This window comes from Aquila chrysaetos, chromosome 16, assembly GCF_900496995.4.
Source record: "Aquila chrysaetos chrysaetos chromosome 16, bAquChr1.4, whole genome shotgun sequence".
NCBI classification, from domain to species: domain Eukaryota; kingdom Metazoa; phylum Chordata; class Aves; order Accipitriformes; family Accipitridae; genus Aquila; species Aquila chrysaetos.
Window position 1 is genome coordinate 6,263,465 of NC_044019.1, and position 23,397 is coordinate 6,286,861.

The 23,397-nt window shown below is 43.8% G+C and overlaps 1 protein-coding gene across 2 annotated transcripts; it reads right to left on the minus strand.

The window, feature by feature from the left end:
• Nucleotides 1-237: 237 nt before the first annotated feature.
• On the minus strand, nt 238-22,180 carry MATN1 (matrilin 1). 2 transcript variants are annotated; one of them, XM_030040008.1, is made up of 8 exons: nt 21,766-22,178; nt 18,296-18,642; nt 10,083-10,305; nt 7,444-7,569; nt 6,741-7,154; nt 4,672-4,824; nt 2,065-2,145; nt 238-538 (listed from the first exon to the last, which is right to left on the minus strand). In XM_030040008.1, the coding sequence occupies exons 1-8, from the start codon at nt 22,097-22,099 to the stop codon at nt 489-491; spliced, it is 1,728 nt and encodes a 575-aa protein (XP_029895868.1). In that variant the 5' UTR covers nt 22,100-22,178; the 3' UTR covers nt 238-488. The 2 variants fall into 2 exon arrangements, with proteins under 2 accessions (XP_029895868.1, XP_029895869.1); XM_030040009.1 differs by lacking the exons at nt 238-538; nt 2,065-2,145 and adding an exon at nt 4,196-4,395 and having other exon boundaries at nt 21,766-22,180.
• Between the last annotated feature and the right edge of the window lie 1,217 nt (nt 22,181-23,397).

Below are 23,397 nucleotides of genomic sequence, written 5' to 3' on the forward strand. Positions count from 1 at the left end.
TTACTGACAAATGCGTCATGCGTCAGTAATAAGCTGATCAGCGGCTTTGACATTTTACACTCAGCATCTGAGTTGATTTTAAGTCACTTTGACTTTTAAATTAAATTATCTCATGCATAGAAACAAAAGATGCAGAAGAACACAGCAAGGATTCACAGAACTCGTAATCAAGTACTTATTAACACACACATATATATTAAGCTTTAAATCAAAAACAGATCTTTCCAGGTTTTTTTAATATATGCACTCTATACGATGCAACAAACATTAGCATGGTCGAGCTCTCAGTCACACACAGTGCTCTGCCCGTTATACAATGTCTGCTCTACTGTTATACTTCTTCCCTTTTAAACAAATGCAGGTAGACTAGACTCTTTAAAAAAATACAAGCTGGCCATAGCACTGTGGCTGAGCTGCCCTCCGTGACAAGTAAAGGAGTTCTAGTTTTGTTACATTAGGAAGGAGGGAAATAATGTTGTTTGGGGATCTTAGATGATCTTGTTCTCCAGGGCTTCAATCCTTTTTGCCACAGCTTCCAGTGAGCAAGAGTTAAGGGGAAAAAATGGCAGTGCACATTAGTGATTTATTGCTGAAGTCCTCCCCCGGCTTGCAGAACAGATAACAAATGGAGCTCCCTTGCTGGGAGCAGGTAGCAGAGGAATGCTGTCACCATCTACTCTGGCATTTCCAGAACTGTTCAGGTTGATGAACTTTTATTGAAGGTAGAAAATGTTCATGCATACACACATACTCACATGCACCTATACATTTACTATGAAAGGAAGGGTAAAAAGTGTGAGAATGATTGGAGTGTGTTTTGAGTGGTTGACAGAATTCCTGACCTTGAGCAGTATGGGTTGCGTGAAGAGGGGAGCAGAGTGCTTTTCTTAGAGCTGTGTGTTGCAATTTTCTGCTCTTTTCACTAATTGCTTTTCATGATGTGCCTGGGAGCGGCAACCCACTGGGTGAGAACTACTGATTTACTCTGACCTTTTGCATAACATAAGTGGTGGATTTCACTCAATTTGAGTTAAAGAGTAGAAAATATACTGCACAACTGACATAGCAAAGCACAGAAATGTGTGAATAAATTAGAGCATTGCTTTTAAAATTATATTCTCTCCTTATTCTCAGCAATGAAAAATCTCCCTAGTCCTGTGTGAGCCACCTCAGGGTTTCACTAATTCCTCTCCCCATGAGGTTTGAATCTTATTCACAACATTTTTCTTTTTCTTGTTTCTCTTTCAACCACTTATTCATGGTCTTTGTGCAATATGACAGGACCCAGCATGGCAGAATGCAGTCCCACAAACTCAGTTCAGATGGGATCCAACTCGCCTCACTGGAGATGTTTGCAGCGAGCAGTTACAAACTGGGAAAATTTGGACCTACCCATCTGACTATTGGACCTGTCCGTCTGAATTTATCCAGGCCACCAACTATACAGTCAGAGGTGGTTTGCTGTAGAAGACCCTCTTTCCTTCCAGCGCTGTGGAGGAATTTAGGCAGCCAGCTCAGATGCTTGCATAGTAGGCATTTACCGTCATAAAAAGAATCCCACCCATGGAGCTTTAATGACTGAGTGAATCAGCTGCATGTGTGCACCAGTGATTTTGTCTGCTCACAGTCCAGGTTAGCCACTGCTGCCCTCAGCCCTCACCTTCTGGCCTGCTTCACAGGACCTGCAGCTTGCAGAGGTAGCAGCATGACCCCATGCGTGACCCATGCTTCCACACATGTCACATTGGCATCATTTAAGCATCTTTCTAAAAACTGACCTAGGTCTTGGTGCCTACAGCTCATTGCTGTCTTGCAATGGTTTGACATAGTCTACTTTGGCTCTATTGGTTTTGGTCTACTTATTCTGTGTCAGACCAGTAGCTATTCACTCTGGTGCAGGGACTCTTCTTGTTATACACATTCATAATCCAAGTGTCTTGTTTCCCAGCTTCCTGAACACCTACCCAACCTCCTTCCCCCGTGAATACACTTTCCCCACTGGTCCCTCCAGAAAGCACAACCCAACCCACTGAGTTCTGAACAAAGACAGCTTCCGAAGGATATATTTCTGCTGCAATGAATTTATGAGGTCTTCTACTTTTGTCTGGAACTTCACAATAGATTTACATTCACATGGATCTTCCTCTGTGGATCAGAATATCAAGAAGATAAGTGGCACAAAAAAAAGGATTAAATCAAAATCACTGCGACAAGTGAAATAAAGCAATGCTCATTTTCTTTAGCAGGAACAGGAAGGAAATCAAAATATCATTCCTCTAATTATCTGACTGATCACTTCTGGCTTTAAAGAGAATCTCACATTTTCTTGTTATACAGGCCAGGCTCTGCGCACAAAAACTCTTTCCTGGATTTCCAGTTTCCTGAAAACCCACTGAGCTCTACTACTGATGCTTAAAGTTTGCCCCCAAAATTTGAATCTGACCAAATACAGTGCTCAAAACAACCTCTGTCTTCCCAATAACATCACCATAGTGGGCCATACTCCTATTTTCTGAAATAAAAATTGGAGGCACTGTTTACCATCTGAGAGTCAAGACTTCTTTGAGCTTTGCTTCAGTACTCCATTTCTAGAGCAGGCAGAGCAATGTGCATTAATCAGTTTGCTAATCTATGTCAATAATTTACATATGTTCTTTAAGAAAAATTGACTTAAACTGGAGTAGGAGCAAAAAAGGGTACTGAGATGACTGGGAAAAGAAAGGAGATGTTTACAAGACCACACTGAGTCAGCTCAACTGCCTAGGAAATGGAAGCAGTAAATAAGGACTTTATAAGGGAAAGGACATCACTTGCACAAAACCACTACAGGATTAAACCAGTCATGAGTAAACTAAAACTGGATATTAAGAGATGATTTCTAGCCATCTGTTGATAAATACAAGCTGGCACTGGAAATCAAACAAATACAAATATTTCCTTTCCTTTAATTTTTTTTTTAACTCAAATGTTAAGATATTTACCAAAATTGATTTTTTTGCAAACAAATACTTTTTCTGAAATTTATTTTTACTTTTTTTTGAATGCTGAATGTATTTGCTTTCTCAAAAGATGTTTAAATACAATATGTTGGGGGTTTTCATACAGCTCCCTTCATCTTGTTCTTGGATCGACTCCTACATTTTAAAGTAGCCATGGCAAAGAGTCTCTATCTTGCAAGCCTGGCTATCAGGCTCTGCAGACACAGGACCCTGGAGGGTGTTGTCCCTCTCAGACTTCCCCAGGAGGAAAGGAAGGTCCCATCTTTAGGAATCTGGAGAACAGGGCACTTGCCCAGCATGACACAGGATGTCTGTAAGGATGCAAGGAACTGAATCTGATTTTCCTGAGGCAAGGCCCCTAACTTCCTGAGTACTTTTTCTCTCTGTTATACACTCAGGGGGAAAGATAGATGAGTCACCTACTGCTAACCCACTAATATTTACATGGATATCTCTTGGTTTTGGCACAAATAACAATGTTAGAAATTGCAAAGAAAGGGAAAAAGGAGATTAACATTTGGCAATCTGTATTATTTCATCCAGTTGATGCTGTAGAGCATCTCTGCATGTCATGAGAGCAGTGGAGGTCTCTCCATCGCGTGGGGCCATGGGGCCCTCAAGAGCAGGTCTACACACTCATGGGAAGTAGAACTGAGCTTGGCAGAGCTCTCTTAGGAACTAAATGAGCCCCATCAGAGCTGTGTGCAATGTATCTTGCTGGGAACTGGAAGGAAACATTTGCCTAGCAGAATAAAGGAGCCGGAGCACCTGGACTCGACAGGAGAGTGCCAGGTTCCTGATGAACCTGGCAGTGTAGCTCTCAGAAGTGCTGCAAGGTATTCAATGTCTTAAATGAAGCCCGAGCATCTGGGATTCACTATGATCTGCCTGATCAAGCAGATGCATTCCAAAGGGCCAATATTTCATAGGAGTTATATGATTCCTTCAAAACAAAAATCTAAAATAACCATGGTAGTCCTTTTTTAAACCGTTTTTAGACTCAAGTTATTTACAAGTCAACATCCTTTAAATTTTATGTTATTCTTTACCTCCTCCTGTCATGCCTGTCTCCCACTCAGTCCTCTCTCAGCCTTTGCTTCACTAGGCTATCCAAACGTGAGCTTAGCATTCATGTTGCCCCAATTTAGACACCCACTAGTCATGTAGAAGATACTAGATGCTTATTTCAGCTTGAAATGTGTCACCCCTGTGATGCCTGTTTGACTGTAGAAGCAGCCAGTGGTTAATGAGCTTCAACTCAGATACCCAATTTTGTGATGATCTTCAAATTAAGCCAAATAAACCAACCCTTATCTTCTCTTTTAAGAGCATCTCTTCTTTCCTTATGTCACTTTTGGCTATTCTCAAGACCTGGTACAGCCTGAACTCATAATTTCTGAAGAGGAAGGTGGAGAAGGGGAGAAAGGTAGAGAAAAAGGGAAGGAGAAGGCAGTTTGTGAGAGGGGGAGATGGCTGAGGTGTAGGGGTGGCTGTGGTTCAGGTAACCACCCAAAATGTTGATGTCTTATGATCCTTCCACGTACTCTGCCAACTCAATACATTGAGAACAGAGAGCTTTTTGTAACATCCAGCTGAAGGGGCATTTTTGTCCTGCTTCCAGCCTTCAAATGCTATGACTAAATCCCCCCTCTCCCCAATCCCCCGCTCTCACCAATGCAGATTTTCATTTGTAGCTTCTTCCCAATCTTGCTGATGGTCCTGAAGTCAGCCGTGTAGAAGTAGTGCTCAGCTACTGGTTCTGACGCAATTTCCCTCAGCTCATCCTCAACTGCGTTGCCAACTCCCACAGCAAACATCCTAAAGCCTGTGAGCAATGGGAGCCTGTCAGTCAGACAGCCACGGAGCATCTCATTGCTATGGTACCAACCCCTGTCAGTTTGTACATCCTTGCTCACCTTCTGGACCCCTAGTCTCCACACAGCTTTGCAGATGTTCACTGGGAAATTAACCCCCTTACCCTCTACTGTTACAGACTTCTTTCAGCCAGGTCAGCCAAGGTTCCAAAGTATTTTTGCAGGCAAAGTCTTACTAGAGTTATTCAGACAATGACCACTATCACCACAAGAACAATGTTCTGGAGATACAAGAAAGGACAGATGATTGTAACACCCTGACAGGATCATGAATCCAACTAATATGGAAGCGATAATATAGAAAAAGGAAACAGTGGAAGTTTTCAAAATAGCCTGCAGCCACCGTTAATCAGCCTATGTAGTGGCAAAGTCCCCTGTGCAATGGAGACCTGTGGTTCAGCAAAATTGTAGCTGACTCTCTTTCTAAAATAGCAACTCATATAGTCTGTCAAGAGCAACCCATACTGTGAGTTAAGAACATGTCCAGGTACTATGCTTCACTGCCAAGAGATTGATCGGCCACCTCTGGCTTAAACCTGTTTTTATTGAACTGAACCACAGTTTTCCCATTGACTTGAATGGTGATACTAGTTAACCCCTGTTTCAAAATATTTGTCTCCACTTGTCCATGTCTAGACACTGGTAATTCTTTGCCCTCCTCCCCTTTTTGCCTTGTCTTTCTACCTCTGGATGTATCCAATGTTTGTTTTTTTCGAAGTTCAACTCAAGGAACATGTTTGGAGTCTAGTTATAAGCATCTTGTTACTTATCCCACTGAAATAACTTATGAACAGATGCTGGAGATTTCTGTGTACAGAACAAGAGAGGAGGAAGTAACAAGGCATGAAGTTTTACCATCACAGAGGAATAAATTCTATAGATACAGTTTATAAGGACCTTTTGTTTTATAAGAGCTGAACATCCACATAACATATCAACTTGCTTTGTAAACATCAGCTTTTCATGAGCTCGTACCTGACCTTTATTATTATGTGCTACCCCTTAGTCCCATCTAGTGGTAGAGACAGAAGTTAAAAGGAAGTAAAGGATTTAGCAATTCATGAGTGTATTCACATGGGCTGCATCCATTTAACACAGAGATGGCAGGAGGCTGGGAACTTGTTCAGCAGGTCAGCAAAGGGGCAGAGCTCTAGGTATTTATACTTCATGGAGTTTAGACATATAAATGCATCAATTTGTAGCCACTGTGCACTTTTAATATTCCAGCAGAAGCTGAAGAAAGTTTCTTATTAGCATGTCTGGGATTTGGACAAGGAGTCCACAGTTACTCCCTTAATCTGTGTTTCTGTTTTATTCATTGTTTTATTTCTTCTTTTTCTTCTCCAACCCTTAAGGCTGATACAGCCAAGCCACGCTTGGCCCTACAACTCCTGTTATTCTCCAAGGGGCTCTCTGATGGTTGTCTTTGCCTCACCATGAGTGCCACTGATGCCGACCTGACTTTAATTACCAACATCAGACAAATCCTCAGCCTTTCCCTGTGGTTTCCTTCACATTTGTGTGAAGCATGCTAAACCAGTGTGCATCCCATACCAAATGTGTGAAACTCCAGCCTGCCCATCAGAGAGATCTCCAGCAGACTTAGATCAAAGACACAGAGGGGCTGTGGGAACAAAAACCAGCTGCTGGCAAACCAAGATTTGTCTGAACCCCAGCCAGAGCGGCTCCAAGTTCCTTATGAGTGTGCAAGGACAGTCAGGCAACATCTCGACATAGTCACTCTGTAGTAACCTGTTTCTATCCTAAGTAAGAGACATCTCCAGGGAAAGAGTCATACCTAAGTTGATACTCGATGCAGTACCTGGTCCAAGGGAGAAACAAGCCACTAAGAATTTAGGAGACCTACCTAAGTCTTTGGCTTTCTTAGCAGCATCAGTGATGTAATCTTGCGACCGTCCATCAGTGAAGACTATGCCCACCTTGGGGACACCAGGCCTAGCTCCATTGATGATGGAAAAGGAACTGTCAATGAGGTACTTCAGAGCCTGGCCCGTCATCGTTCCTTTCTCCATGTAGGCCATTTTCTTGACTGCTGCTTTGATGTCCTTCTTGTTCTTGAACTGTCCCAGTGGAAACTCCTGTCTGACAGAACTGGAGTACTGAACCAGACCAACCTGGGCCTGCTTGTCTGACACCTCCAGAGAGTCCACAATTTGGTTGATGAATTTCTTCACCAGCTCAAAGTTCTCAGGCCGCACACTCTTGGAGCCATCGATCAGGAAAACAAGATCCAGAGCAGATCCTGACCCACCACTGCAAGCTGAAACAAAATGTGAGAAGAGGGCAAAAGAAGACAGCAAGTAAGACCCCAATTAATTATGTAGGAAAATATAATGCCAGTGTCATTTTGTTGCTAATGAAATAGGTTTAATCAATCAAAACTCAACAACAGTTCACACTAATGTTTTCAAAATAATTCTTGGTTATAAGCGCATGGTTTCCTTTTCTGCCTTTTCTGAACAGAACACGTCTACTCTGTCTCAGTCCTAACCCCAACATACCACGGCAGATCACAGCTCGTCTCAGTGCAAATGAAAATCATTACATACCGCTGCAGGTCTTCCCATCGCTGTTCAGCGTGAAACCCTCTTTACAAGCACACTTGTATGCTCCCGGGGTGCTGATACAGATCTGCTCACAGTCATGGTCTCCAGTGGCACACAGGTCTGACACCACTGTAAGCAAAGGTGCAGATTAAAATCAAAGTCCGCATCAAGGCTTTTCAACCCAGACCTTACTCAGCCCATGCACAAAGCATGCTATTTTTCCCATACGCTCAGTGATAACTAAATCCACTCTGCAGCAAGACAAAGCAGCAGAAGTCATTACTCCTGGGTAGTGACTGAGATACAAGAGGCAAGGAGAAATTTTCACAAGTCTACTGACTCCAAGGCACAGCCAGGACTAGAAATAGTCTTCATAATGAGGGCAAAACCCATCTGTGTGTTGAGCATATCACAATATACTTCACTGTCCAAAGCTACTGGATGAGATTTAGTTTCCAACCTACCATCTGGGTTGGCCAATACCCATTTTTTACAGCTATGTAGTACAATTATGATTAGTGAGTTCAGCCCCATGTACAGTTGTCTTTCCTGGACGGGATTCATGTGCAAACATACTTGGAATTCACTTCAGAGCTAACCTCACACGTACAGCTTTCAGATTTGCTCTCTACAAACATTTCTGCCTGCTGATCTTAACCTGGATCTGCTCCTGAGATGCTGAGCAAACAGAAGCTGAATTGCAGCAGTCTGAGCCCGCAGCTTTCAGTGACTGACAACACTGTCACAGCTACAGCAATGATGATGGAAAACAAACTGGAAAGTAAACAGATCTGGTTGAAGCAAATTCATTTACAAATACCAGGGAAATCTGTGCAGAAAACTGAGCATTGGGTTCTACCAAAACGATGGGAGATGGCACAAAGTCTTTCAAAGTTAAGGGGCTTCTATTCATTATTTCAAGTTGTTTGTGTTCTGCTCTGCATGTATTTTGTCCTTGTGGCCTTCCCAATTCATGCGTTTGCATATTGTGCCAGCACCGGTAGATCTTTCCAGCATATATGTAGCTCATATCATTAGGAATATAACTAACCATGCAGATGGCTGTAACATTGGGCTCTCAGGTTGGGTTCTCTGAAGCCTACAGAGATCTTATTAGTCTAACTGGTGGCTGGATTGCCAAAGGTCTCCCTTTTTCCCATGTGTTTGTTGAGCATTATGGGAAACAGCTTGGACAGTGCTGCACAGTTCTTCCCACTGTCAGTACCCACAAACCGTGCTTCGCAATAGCAGGTGGTGTTTGGGTACATCTCCAAGGATGGTTTTGTGCAGCTGCTTGCATAGCACGATAACAGCCCACTTGGCAGTTAATATGGTGGTCTTCTCTGTTAGCTGTAATAATCCTTAGCACAGCGCTTCCCTTGGATGCATCTCTGAGGGTTTTTACCATGGGGAGAACTTTGTCATCTGCATGTTACGAATTTGAAAATCAAGGCACAGAAAGGATTTTTTTCTCTTTATCTTTTTGAGTGACACCAGTGTCAGAACTTCAAAATACATTGTCAGGCCTCTCCGTCTCTGGCTGACTCCTGACTCCAGGGCAGCCAACACAAGCTCCCACAAATATTCATGGCCTGGATTCCACCTTCTCAAATTTTGTCTCCATTCTCCCTTTAGTATAAAGTATTTGTTCCTCTCTTCCATGAGCTTCTGGTGCAATGAAACCTGATTATAATACATGACTCACTTTATATTCAAAATTTTCCTCCTTCCTACAGAGGAGGAAATTTTCCTTGACAAAAAGCTGCTCACCCCCATCATTTTCAGCCTGAAAGTTGAATCATGAAATTTTACACCTCTTGAAGAAACTGGTCTCGGAGAGTTTTACAGGTCCATCTGTGTATATGTGTTTGCAATGCCTCGCCATAGGCACCGTGGTGTATCGCACCTTTTAAAAAGTGTTGCCACACGTCTGTGCTTCAACAGGATGGGCACGCGAAACCCCCAGGCCTCTCTTGCTGACACATAAAATGGATATTTATAGACCACCTCCTACAGTCTTGTGGGTACATTTGAAAGTAATAAAGCTTTCTCACTCCATTCACTGGTTTATGTAGGAGTGAATATGTCTTTGTAGGATAGTCAGGCTCTTTTTATATGCTGTGCAGAAAGGCATTAGGTACTGCACCAGCCAGGAGAGTTTCTTGCCTCACAAGGCTTGCAAAAACAATAGCATAGTCAGGCAAAGGCAGTTCAGCCTCTAGCAGGGAAGTGAAACCATCCCTTGCTTAACTGGAAATTCAGAAGACAATACTGATGGGGGAAATTACAAGCCAGATTCTCAGAACTGCCCAGATAGGCTTAAACGTAAGGGCAATGATCTTAGCTATATAAAGATCATGTTTTCCAGGTTCTTTTTCAATGCCTCAAGGAGTACGTGGGTCATGTTTATAAATTCTTCTGTGCCAATGAAGTCTGGAGACTTCTTTAACTAAAACCTGAAATTCTTGAAAGGCAACTTCAAAGAGCAGCTGTCTTCCATACTGCTTCGTGCTCCTGCAGACCCAGGTCCTTGGAACAAGGAAGCAGATGGATGAAGGATGATACAACTTCCATGTGAAAAGCTTGCTGGCAGCCACTTGCAGCTCTTGGCTAGGACTCCAGGGGTTGCGGCAAGGACTTACCACAGAAAGCTTCTTGAAACTTGTGGGTCAGCTTCTCTATAACACTGTAGCTCTCCACATAGTCCACATGATCATCCAAGGGCTCACTAGCAATTTGCCGCAGCGTGTGCATATCCACCCGGCCAACTCCGATGGCAAAGATCTCGATGCCAGCTGCTCTGGCCCTTGCTGACACATCCTGCACTCCATCCTGGGGACGTCCATCGGTCACAACGATCGCCACCTACGCAGAGGAGGGCAGAGGCAAGGTGTATCACTAATATCCCTATTGCTTGTGGAATATCACTATTGCTTGTGAAACAGGCTGCATTAGTAAAGAAGGTTTCACATTTCTAAAATTGAAGAAAAGGGAAATGCCACCCCCTCCTCCCCCTCTTCCCATTCTTCCTGAGATCACACACGCCATTCTTTTATGTGGGGTTTGTTTCTTTCTGAGCTGGAAAGGTTAAACTGCCAGGGACCTGACTGATTTAATTAAGGGACAACTGGTGCATCTCGCCCTTAAGGAAACCAAAGTAAAGGTTACGTTCTTCATACGCAAACTAATGCTCAAGCCAAACTATCTTCATGAACCCCCAGCTGACACTAAGGACAACTCTAACTCAGTATGGGACTTTAAAGAATCTCAGGAAATGTCATGGAAACATCATGAGATGAAGACTTTTCCCCATTTTATAGATGGAGAAGCTGAAGCAAAGAGAGGGGAAGAGAGCTGCCTAAGCTCATGCTGTGTCAGTGCCTGCCATGATTTCTGATTCCCTGTTCCACAATAAATAGCAGAGATTAAATCCTACCCCTACTAACATCAATATTAAATGACAGCAGGTTTAAGTGGGAACTGGATTTCACCTTGGATTAGATGGAGCCCTGAACCAGTGGAAAGCCCTCAAGGGTGCTGCTCCTGTTGCTAGTTTGTCCATTTTCCTCTTCATTTTCCTTCTGATAAGTGACATTGTCACAAAACCTTAATTTTTGTTCTTTGCCAATTCATCTGCTCCTGCCACTTTTCCTTACAACTGTTTTATTGTGACACCACTGTCAACTCCAAAGCAACTGATTGGGATGTAATGCAGTATGGAGAAATATAATCAGCAGGAGCAGGTGAGCTGCTAAGCAGAAAAAACCTCAACATCGCAGGCAAATACCCTCAGAAATATAGAAAGTAAAGAAACATCAAACGAAAAAGGCAGAAAAAAAAGTCTGTCTGGCAGCAACAGTGAGTTTGAACGAGCTGTCATCTGGTCAGTAAGGCAGTATTTGCTATTCTTCTCTATGCCATATATGCTCTCCATCTTTCTGAAGATAAAACCAGACCCACCAGCTGCTCAGTTAGGACAGTGTGATGGCTGTTTTACATCCTCGGGTGGAAAAAAGTTATCTTGGGTAAGGTCAGGAGTGGGGTTCCCTGCCCCACGCATCCAAGGGGTGCTGGCCATGTGGCTGAAGTGGCTCCTTCCCCTCTGCCCACCTTTCAGCTGAGGGATGGCTGAATGCTGCAGTCATCTGCCCCAGAGTAATACTGCAATACTAAAGTAATCTGCTGCCCTGTTCAGAGCTTTCCTTCTATGCAAAATATGGGAGAACCAGGAAAAATGTAGAGCTTTTCAATCTGGTGCAGGTCTGTAAATTCAAGTGTTTATCTGCACTTCTGAAGGTCTACAAAATTAAAAGTTCCTAGTAGCATCACAATTCTGTATCTGGCTGCTTCCAAGGGTGGTGGTGGTGGGGGGGAATTCAAGTATTTCTCTTCTGCTTGTGGCCAAATTAAGGAAAGGTGTCACCTGTGCCAGATGTCAGTGTGTGTTGTAAAGGAGGATGCAGATGACAATCAAAGATCGACCAAAAGGAGCACTCGGGTGGTTTCTGGACCAGCAGCCAAGGCAAGGAGCAGAGCCAGCCGTGCAATCGTGCTTTCTGCCAGGAGAGAGAGCCCTCGGCTCAGCCGCTCCGCAGCCGGCTCTGCTTTCTGCGTGCACCCAGCAGCTCTGAGGTGGGGGCTGCCAATTAGAGCTTATCAAAAGCCAGCCTGTCAGGAAACAAGATGTATTATCAAGTAGCTTCTGCGAGCAACACCACCCTATGAACAGGTTTCTGCCAGTAGCTAGGTATCTTTCTTGCAGTGTTTGTCACAGGACGGAGGTGTTGCACGTCCTCCTGGCATTTCTCTGTCTAAATAAAGGGTTTCTCCAAGTTTAATCAGTTCCTTTTGTTCTTCGCGTCAGGGTGGCATCTTCACATAGGTCTGAGCCCCAGATAAGACCCGGGAGGTGTCTGGTAGCAGCATCCACATCTGGATCTGATGGGAAAGATCTTCATAATAGATCTGTGTGAAAATCTACCATAGAGCCCTCAAAATTCATGTTGCTTCTGACCTGCTGTTGGAGAGAGCAAAACTTGGAGGTACAAAGAGTCCGGATCAGGCATCCGGAATTAATCAGTGAATCCATGGCTAAAATGAATGCAACAGTGAGACAACCAAGCACCAACCAGCCAGGGAGCCTGTCTGTGACCGTGACCAGGACCAGCTGCTTACAGAAAGAGTGTAAGAAATAGAACAAGTATAAAGTGATCTTGTTATCATATGTAGTTGTCTTGATAATCAGGAAAGCCTGATTTTTTTCCTAGGATTCCCCCTCCACACATTTGCCCTCCCTGCCAGCCTGAGGCAGTGAGTTCCACCGTGAAAAAAAAACCAGCATCCTTTCTGTTTTTAAACCTACCTCCAAATTATTTGCAGTCACAGGATCTCTGTAATTCTCTGTGTTATGACCTTGTCTCATTTAAAAAGCTGAGAGTCCTGGTATGTGCTTTGTTTGGTAAAGAGCAAGAGACAAGTTGGAAGAAAGGAGCAACTGCTACAGCCTGGAGAGGCTGACACTGCTCTACGGTGGAGGACTTGTGCTGGACTCAGCAGGTAGCCATGTGAGAAGAATTAAGAAAGGGTGAATGCTTTTGCTGTCTCAAAGAGCTGAACGGGTCTCCAGTTTTACCCTAAGGAAACTCAGAAACTTTTGCTTTTCAAGGTCAAAACTTGTACTCGTTTTAACTACCACCTTTGATTTTCCTGTGAATTACTAACTTTCTGGATCCTTCTTGTGCTACTTCTGTCATATAGAAATCCCCCATGTTCTCATGACACAATTTATTCTTGGTTAACTAAGACACCAGAGTATTCACAGGCATCCCTAGGTATTCATATTTCAGAGTTGCCATGTGTAGGCAATCCAGCAGCTAATGAGGTAGCTATGTCTCATTATGCGGTGTGTAACATGAATGTTGTAACAGCACTGAAAGGGGAATTGGACAGAAAGTTGAATAAGCTCTTGATTTTCTCAGCAATTTGACAATCTATTTGTTGTTCCTCCTAAAGAAAGATAAAAGTAATTGGGCACCCCTGGAGGTTTTGATAAAGGTATAAACAGACTTTACTCTGAGCTCCTACAGCAACAAATAGTGCTTTTCCCTGTCCTGGGGTGACATTTGCTGCACAGAGCACAGCTAGATCAAATGATCTTGTGATGCTTTGACCAGTGTCCCACATAGTTGACAATCATAGCACGGATTTTCACAAAGTCTTGCTGGACTTTGTTGTGTGAAGAAGCAAGGACCGTGTCCAATGTTTCTGGAAGCTTCAGCTCCCTAAATTACTGCGTGACCTATTCATTCTCCCAGGCAGATGATGGGGCCACCCTGAGCAGCATGAGGGTCACAGAAGGGAAAAGTTTGCTGGACTTCAAGACATTGTGGAAAAAAACAAAAAATAACCAGGAAACCAAGGAATGCAAATGGTTTTAGAGTGTCCCACCTTGGAGGTATTCAAAAGCCATCTGGACATGGTCCTGGGCAATCAGCTTTAGGTGGCTCTGCTTGAGCAGGGAGTGTTGGTCAATATGACCTCCAGAGGTGCCTTCCAACCTCAACCTTTCTGTGATTCTGTCTCTTCGACCAGATCCAAAGTGGAAAGAAAGAGGAAAAAAGCCTGTAGTGACTTTTTTTTTTTTTCTTCTTTTTTAATGCCTAAGGTAAATCATGAAAAAGACCATTACTATTCTACTGCTTTTTTAGATGTTCAGGAAATAAGGTTTCAGGGAAACAAAGCAGCTTTAGAGTTCTTTGTACCACTGTCCACAGAAACATTGATGCTTTAGCCATGCTACTGCAGTAAGCCGCTAAAAAAAATTGATTTTTTTTTTCGAGTGTTCAGATATTTAAACTAAAGGCTTGTTTGGTGTATTAGCAGGACATAGCAGTTCTTGTGTATTGAGATGATAGGAAACCACCAGGATTGAATGAGCATGTTGAGTGCATTGTCTGGTGGCCCAGCTGCAGAGTAGACAAGAGCAGGAAAACAGTGCACGAGGAAAGGGCTTACTTAAATGGTGTGGAAGACATTAGTTAGATAAAGATCCAGGCATTTTCATAGACAGCTCAGTGAAAATGTCTCTTCCATCTATAGTAATGCTCAATGCTGCATGTAAGGTGTCAGGCTGTATTAAGGAGAAAAAGAGAGACTAATACTGAAAGTATTATAATAGTATTGTATAAATCAGGACTGCGTCCCAGTCCTGACCTAAACATGGTCATCTTGTCTTAAAATAGACATTTAGGAATTAGATAAAGACAGGAGAAAATAAAGAAATATGGTGAGATGTCTGAGGGTCCTGAATGCATTGGGTAGTGGTCCTAGAGGAAAGTGGATCTAAAAAGATCCCACTATTTGTTCCGTTTGAAAGGTAAACAACAAGAAAACCAGTGAAACCAATGGGACCTGCCTTCACGCAACAAGACTGGAAATCAGACCGCGACTTTAGGATCCTTCATTCATAACCCAGGTACCATTCTAGGTGCAATGACTGGCCATAGGTTTCCTGATTTCCCCCATCGACTGGGTGAAGATGTCTGCCCAGCTCAGAGATCAGAGGACTCTGTGGGTGTTGCTGGAGCTGTGTCAGGGTCATACGCAGTGTGGGATCATAGAGGGCACTGGAATTACTCTTCCAGCAATGAGCTCCTCATGTGGAAGATGGAAGATACATGGAACAGTCTGAACTCCCTTAGCTGTTCCTCTGCCCCCCTCCTTTGCTCACAGGACAAGTGTTGAAAAGAGGAGAACAGTTTCAGCCACCTCGGTGGCCCTGGCTGTTTTTCCCTACAAGTAGATCTTCTGGACTGATGAGGGTAGAAGAGATGGAGCCTGGAGAAGAGCTCCATTCCAGTGACAACCTTTAGTTGTCAGGTCCCAAAGGCCACTTAACGGCAAGTTAGCAACTGCCTGCAATTTCTGCTGCTGTGCAGCCCAACAACTCCCAGTTTTTGGAAAGAAACCTTTGTGCACTGACTGGCACACTTCAAGCACCCTTATCCATCTATAAAGGTGTTCAACAGCTTTGAATGAAAGTCTGATGACATGAGACATGAAAATGAATGCTATAATCATTCCCCTGGTGAGAGCTGACCATATCCAAGAAAAGGAGCAGCATCCACCCCCTCCTTGATTGCTATTACATTTACTGTTATGTAGTGGGCAGCTACTGCTGACACTGTAGGAGGCAGGACAAGCACATCTGAGCTTCTCTCCTGCTTGGACCTTCTGGCACTTCTGGACATTGGAACAACAATTAATTGAGTGAGATGAGAAATAAGGGGTTTTTTTTGCAAGGGCATATTGGAAGTAGTGAGAAGCAAATGTCTTTTTTGCCTATCAGTACTCAAGAACTGAAATGTTTCTGTGGTCTGGCATTCAAACTTGGGATTTTTTTGTGTTTTCTTTGTTGTTAAACAATTTTTGCTCTTCAATCAGAGTAAAAATGTCTGAAAAGCAGAAATAGATATTGTCATCCAGATAATTTTTCGTTTGTTTCAGTTCTGCTGTCTGGTTTTGTGCTGAACAATACCCAACAAAACCAAACATTTCCCGCTACTTTGTTTCTTCTGGACAGATATGCACTATTTTATATGTGGCTATGGACGATCCTGCTTAGAGGAGACCTGCAGCTCCCACTCTGCTCATGTTTTTCCACCATAGGGTGCTCTGGCCAGGCTGAGATGGCAGGAGGACTCTGCTGGAGACCTGTCACCTTCCCACCAGCTCCCCTGGAGCAGTTTCACTGGAGGAAACATCTTTTTTTCCATGCAATATCTGAAACAGCTCTTCAGTGAAGTCATCCATGGAGAAACAGGGCTGCCCTGAGCTCTCTGAGAAATTAATCTTTTCCAAAGCCTTTTGAGAGGGGTGGGAGTGGGTAGCATGGGTCGCTGCTGCCTCTCCTGCAACACTGCAGCAGACTTACTGCTGCTGGGAAAGTGAGGAAAAGCAAAACGCACCTTGGCAGCAACAGGCAGTTACTTGAACCTCTAGAAAATAGCAGATTTGAGCTAAAGGCTGAACCCACACTTAATCTTTTTGAAGTAGTTCAGTCAAATGAATAAGAACAATTAGTCTTGCACCTAAAGGATTTTAAAGCTCTTTACTAAAAAATAATGATAATAACAATATTATATTAATAATGCCTTGCAATTTTGCAATGATTTCTTTCAGTGAACCTCAAAGAATTTGACAAACAAACCAACGTTACTCCTTTTAAATAAAAACCACTGCAATTAGGTCTTGGAGTTCCCCTGTGAGAGCTGGGCTATTGTATTTTGCAGCAGGTGACTCCTAAGCTTGAGTAATGATATGATCATGATGGCTCATCAGATAAGCTTCTCTCTCTGGAGCTGACTGCGAATTAAACTTAGTGAAAGTTTCTTGGAGTGTAATTTTTTTCTTGTTTTCACTCCTGGTTTTCTTCCTATTGTGTCAAACTAGATTTAGGCTAAGGATACATAGAATTTTCCCTGCTGTGAATCCCAGAATAAAAGACCATATGAGGATGAATTCATTCATATTTGCAAGTTGCTTATAGTTCAGCATGATGGGGGGACACACAAGGCATTGAATTAGATCATCCTTGTACGTGACAGCCTCATTTTTAGGGATATCTTGTGAAGTCCAGACCAGCAGAGTCTTCAGGTTGCTGATTTTTGGAGTTAGCAGATCTTTACCAGTGCCTATTTTTCACCTTTAAGTATTATTTTTGACTTGCCATCTCTGGGCATCTTTTCCATGTTCTGCTCTGTCTTCCCTAGAGCATTACTAGGAGTGAGAGAAATGGAAAGTGACTGATGTTCCAAAAAGTTTGTAATCAGGAGAAATATCCCAGGCTTCCTTGCTCCAACAGCTGGGTTTTTGTCCAGCTGGTGGAAAGCTCTAGCTGCTTGCTAACGCCTTTGCTTATTTTTCTGGCCTGGTGTCATAGCAGAGAGCCAGCGGAGCTGGCACGGAACACGAGGGCCTAGGAAGTACGTTCACGGTGTTTAGCTAAAACACGTATTGTCAAGAATATATATTCTCTGTGTGCTCAGAGGAGAGTTTTCCTGATGACGGTCACTGGGCTGAGGTTTGGTTACACTCATGGTCAAATCCAATGGGATGAACAAGGTATCTGGGGAATAATTTTTTAAAGACTGAGCTTCCTGGACAGGGAACACGGGTCAGGAGCAGCAATGCCCATTGCAACCACATGTAGAATTAAGCTGATCTTACACCATAGCCTTAAATGTTAAATGGTCAATAAAGTCTGTGTACCCGAAGAGCATACCCAGAATGAAGAACATAGCCATTCGCCAGTGTCTGAAAAACTGGAAGAGCAGTGGAGGACACTGAAACAGCACTTTGCATTATATCTGCAACTGAAAGGGGCCATTTCAAAGGAAAGTTTCAGAAGGTTCCCTCGCTTTTTACTACGGTGGATTCTGAACCATTTTTATTACAGTATTTTGGGAAGATAAGAATTGTTCATGCCCAGCAAACTTGGCTGAAATCATCATCTCATGGTGGTATGTTGTCTTAGGCCCACTGGAAGTGGGGAGCCGCGTCCCAAAGGACAGACCCTCCAGAGACACACAGAGAGGAGAACTGGTGAAGCTGGATTAAATTTACGCTGACAACTTCTGGCCAGCTCTGCCCAAATGAAAGTTAAGCTTTGTTTTCAAGAAGAGTTGGGAGGTTTCCACCTCTCAAAGATTTGCCACTTTTGACAATTAACTCCCACTTGTCCCCACACACTCAAAGCACAGAGAAAATCACCTTTTCTTCTTTTCTGATTTTTCCAACCACTCCGTGATGAGTCACAAGAAAGAAGGAGCATCCAAGAAGCAGATAATTTGCTTACCTTATTAAAATTGGGAGACCTCACTCTGGCCCCTTCTGAGTCACTAAAAGCCCGGCTAATGGCAAACTGGATAGCCAGACCAGTCATAGTCCCAGTGGAGAGCGGCTCTATCCTTCGGACTGCTTGCAGGAGCCCGGCTTTGGTTTGGTAGGTCTTGAGGGAGAACTCGTTCTTGACGGCACTGGCATAATTGATCACACCCACCCGGGTGGAGTTGGGGCCCACATCCAGCCCCTCGATCACCCGGGACATGAAGACTTTGACTTTCTCAAATTCCTGTGGGCGCACGCTTCGAGAGCTGTCGATGACGAACACCAAGTCGGTGGGTTTGGTTCTACACAGGGTGCCTGGAAAGGATAAGGAGGGAGGAGAAAAATAAAAGAAAAAGAAGAGAAAAGCATACTAGGAGGGAGAGGATGGTCTTCTTAGGGCAGCAGCTGAGGGTAGAGGACCTGCAAGCTTCAGTTCTTTCTCTGCCTGTCTCACAGAGGCCCAGTGAGATCACTTTAACCTAATATTTATAAATGTTCTTTTTCCTTTCATAGGAAAACGTCTGTAAGAAAAGCACAGTTACTGGTTGACAACATGTACTTCTGCAGATACCAGGGCTGCACTTGTGGGAGCAGGTTACCCACTTGTCACCCCAGGCTATTGCTAATGTCTACATGAAACTTAATTCACTTACGGCAGCATGGAGGGAGGAATAAAGCTATGAAGTGGAGCATGTGCATCCACTTCTGCATCAAACAAAGTCTCAAAAGGAGTTACCACATTTTGGACATGGATAAGCAGTCCACATGTATATTAATTAATGAAATAATATCTTTGTCATGCATGACCAGAAGCGGGCATGAAACTCAGCAGTTCAGATTCAGTTGTGAATCAAGATACCCAGATTAACTAACCAGCATAACATGAACCAGTGTCGTGTTTTTCAGCTAGTGGCACTAATAATGAAATACGGTAACACAGCAAAGACCAGCGCTGTTTTATTTCTGCAAGCTGGTGAGAGAGAATACAATAGAGAGGTATAGAACCATGTAATTGATAGTTAATCTCTACAACCCCATAGTAAGACATGAATATCCACTGTAAAATATAAATGATATAAACAGGAAGCATTAGCAATGCAAAAAGCTGAGTGATTTTTTTTTTTAAATTTCTCATTTGCATGCTGTTTTCCATCCTAATTTTCAACTGTGGCAAAACATAAAAAGGACTGATATTTTTTATGATTTTCCAAATGAATTGTCCCATTTTCCCCACCAGATCTATAGCATTCTGTTCTTTTAATTTTTTTTCTATCATTTAGCCTGTCTCTGTAGGGGTATCAAGTGCTCTGTTAATATTTGATTTCCACAGAGAGGGACGATATAGGTTATATCATAAAGGAGATTTCTGCGGACAGATTTTTAAATGTGAGCTTTTGGGCCAACAAATCTGTTCCAAATTATGACATAAATATTATAGCTAGTCCTCAGTGTGAAATTTAATGGAGCTTTCAGTCTTTCAGACAGATGAAAATAAATACCCTGTGATATATCTGTAAAGAATATAATCAGGTTAGTTTCCTGAGAGACACTATGCTGAATCTGCTTCTGGCTCCCAGAAGGTCTCTCTCTAAAAGATGCTGTGTGTAGAAGGGAAGCAGGCAGTGGTTGCTTTGTCAGATGTTCTAGCTTCCACTAAAATGCAATATAATCTTCTCCCATATGGGTGACTTTCACTTTGCCACCATAATTTATTGCAGTGGAAGGAAAAACTCAGTTGGCTGTCCATCTATAGTACTGCAAATCCTTTTACCAGGGGTTGGTTATGCCCATTTTACAGGTGAGAAATGAGGGTACAGAGAAAGGCTCAAAGACTTGCAATCAGTTCCTCCAGAAATAAAGCACAGATTCCCCTTTGCCACTGTAGCTAATGAATCACCTCTGGTTTTAGTGACAAACCAAGGAAGAAAAGTTATTTTTTTTCCCTAGGAACAGTTGGATCCAATAGAAGTTTCGAAGACTGTATTTTTATTTTTGCATGGAAGCTCTGTGATTTTGCCCTAAATAACATTTTCAACCTCTTTTTGTGAGAGTGAAGTATATTTCAGGGAAATGAAGAGAAAAGAAGAGATATCAAATGGGAGCTTTGGGATTTCAGCCTGTCTGGTCACAGCCACTGTGCACTCATCAGGGTCTGCAGGACAGGCCTCAGTTATCTCCAGGAGGTGACAGTCAGGCACACTTGCTCTGACTGACATCTTGACTCAGCATAGTTTATTTTAAAGTTGAATTAAACCAGAAATAAAATCCTCCTCTTTTTTTCAAAATGTCCACACTTGAAGTTATTCAGCAATAGCTGAACATCATGCACTGATTCAGCAGAAAATATCTCTTAGGGCATCTTTGCCATATTCATTAAAAGAACAGGAAACCTGCTTATTAACTCAGAATTAAAAGGTGTTTATTTTAGAAATAGCGATTGCTCACAGTAGGGCTGAGTTGAATGACTGGTCTGTTTAGCTTCCTGACTTTGGTAGCGCTTAGCAGTCCTGCAGCAAAGATAACTCTCCCTTTCCAAATTACTAAGGAGAAACTGGTCAGCATACCAGAAAACTCCCCTTCGTAAGCAACAGCTAACACTGCGGTCACTGTCACGTCTATTTTACAATTGTCAATCTGCCCAGGTATATGCATTATGGATCATCATAAGATCATTCAAACATTTTTAAAACCCAGCAGTAATTTTTGCCTTGCCCACCTGTCCTGCGGTGAGTTCCCCAGATTGGCTGGAGCCCCTGGCAGAGGAGAGATGCTTCCTCGCTACCAGACCCTCCAGCCCTTCCCTTTGTGTTTGGTACTTGCTGACTCTAATTGCAGATTAGGAGTTAGAGACCGTGCAACCTAAAGAGCAGGCAGCTCATCTCCCATCTGGCTGCTCTACACCCTGCTTGGAAAGACAAACAGAGCGGGATTTTGCTCCAGACCAGATGAAGTAAAACCCAGGAAAGGCCCATCGTCAGCAACCTGACCCAGACCTTCCTGCTCGGTGAGGTTAACCAGAGATTGGGGGTGTTTGGTCAACTCCTCCTCAAGCTCCCAGCAAAACCAGTCTTCTGCAGAGCTGTGGAGAGGAGAAGCAGTTTTGGAAGGCAGAGTCCTTCTCCTGCCTGGGCCTCCTCCAGCCAAAAGCAGCGAGCCCCGAGGCTGCTGCTACGCCGGGGACTAGGGCTGAGCTGATGCCACCTTTTCTGTGCCTCTGCACAGACCTCCCACTATTTCTCTAAAGCAATGTAACAGACAGAAGCAAACACATCTCCAGGTTTTGCTGCCTTGGGAAAATATTTGAGAACACTCCTTTGCTTCCCTGACTGATGTTGGGTATTTCGTCTTCCTTCATCTCCTTCCCTGTCCCAAAGCAGGCTGGTGGCAAGGAGGTAGAGGACCGACACCATGCATCCCACCGCTGAGCTCCCCACTTACCTCTCGGCTGCGGAGGTGCCCCGCAAACTCCATAGCTCTGGAGGAGAAGCAGCAAAGAGAGCAGCAAGGCAGAGAAAATCCTGTCCATGGCTGCGGAGGAGCCGGAGGCTGGATGCAGAGTGGCAAGCAAGAGCCTTGGCCCAGAGGTATTAACCTGCCCTTCCTCGGGGAGGCATGGGGCCAGCCCCTGACACGTGTGAAGTGTCGGGGAGGGGGGGGGGGCACTGAGGGGAGAGGGACAAGCAAGAAGGACTAGGACAAAATATTGCTCGAAGGTGGGGAGGGGGAGGATGTCCAGCCCTGCCGGCCCCCATCCCCTCCACAATGGCTTCATTGCTCGGGGAAGGGGATGGGAAGCTATAAAGAGACCCGCAACGGCGTGGTATGTGGGGAATCTGGGACCGTAACAGTGGGACCAGTGAAACCAGCCCTGGGGAACTGGGGTTAACCTGTCAATCATCAGCTCCCGTCTGCAAATCCTGGGCTTTGCCACTGTAAGCAAACGGTCTGCAGTGTGTCAGGCTTGTGTCCTTCCTCTGGCAAAGCCCAGGGAGGGGGCGGTGGTGGGTGGGAGGGGGGGACGGGAATAGCGTCACACAAATCATCTCAGTCCCCGCATTTGCCAAGTGCAGGGCTGGAAACCAGCCTGTGGGATCAGGGGGCTTCGCTTCCTTGGCTTAATTTGCGGGCGAATGCTCAGTTGCAGGAGGAGGGGAGAGGAAGAGGAGAGCAAGGCTTGGGGAGGCACGGGCGAAAGCGTAGGATGCAGAACAAATTTCTTCCTGCGGGAAACAGTTACTGCTCTGTGAGGCTGTGCCCCCCGTGCAGGAGAGCAGGGAGGGAAAGAAAGAACTCAGTAGCCTAAACTAGATAAATAGACGAGAAACTCAGGATAGACAGACAGATTAGAAGTTTGATTTATTTTTTACAGCATAACGTTCAGGTCTGTACACAGGAGGGAGATACAGCTCCTGCCACAAAAAGTCAATAATCTAAATAAACAAATAAGACTGATGGTGCTGCAAGTGAGCAGAAATCCAGTGTTTTCCTTATGGAAGAGCAGCAGGGAGATTTGGTATCAGAGTAAGATGAATTTTATGATGGGTTCATCACAAAGCAGTGCATCTATTTTCTTTTTTTTTTAATGACCGTATTACACTATTGTCAGTTGATTAAAGCCCTTCTCGTCTGATGGATTAGTCTTTGCTCACCTTTCCAGCTGCATACCCTTGGAGCACTCATCCATTTAATCTGCATTGTGTTAATGCAGTGCCATCACAAACTACCTTTAACTCAAAGCCCTTTGAGTTAACTCTCTTCCCTTATCATGAGTCACTCTTTACTCCAAAAGTGCTTCAACAGAGAGCAATATCTCCTGCAGAGAAAGGCTCTTTGATTAGGAAAAAAAGGACCTGTGCTTAGTGAAGTTGCCAGGCTATTCTTAACTCTTTCAACATTAAAAGTGTTAATCAAAATATTAAAAGATGGCTATGTTCTCATGCAAAATCAGCATGGATTTGTCGCACTGCTGTCTTTCCAGGTACACACCATCCATCACAAGCTTTCCACCATCTTTGGAGCTCCTGGAAATTTTTAGCCAGAAGGAGCAAATGCTCCAGATGAGCTTTTTTT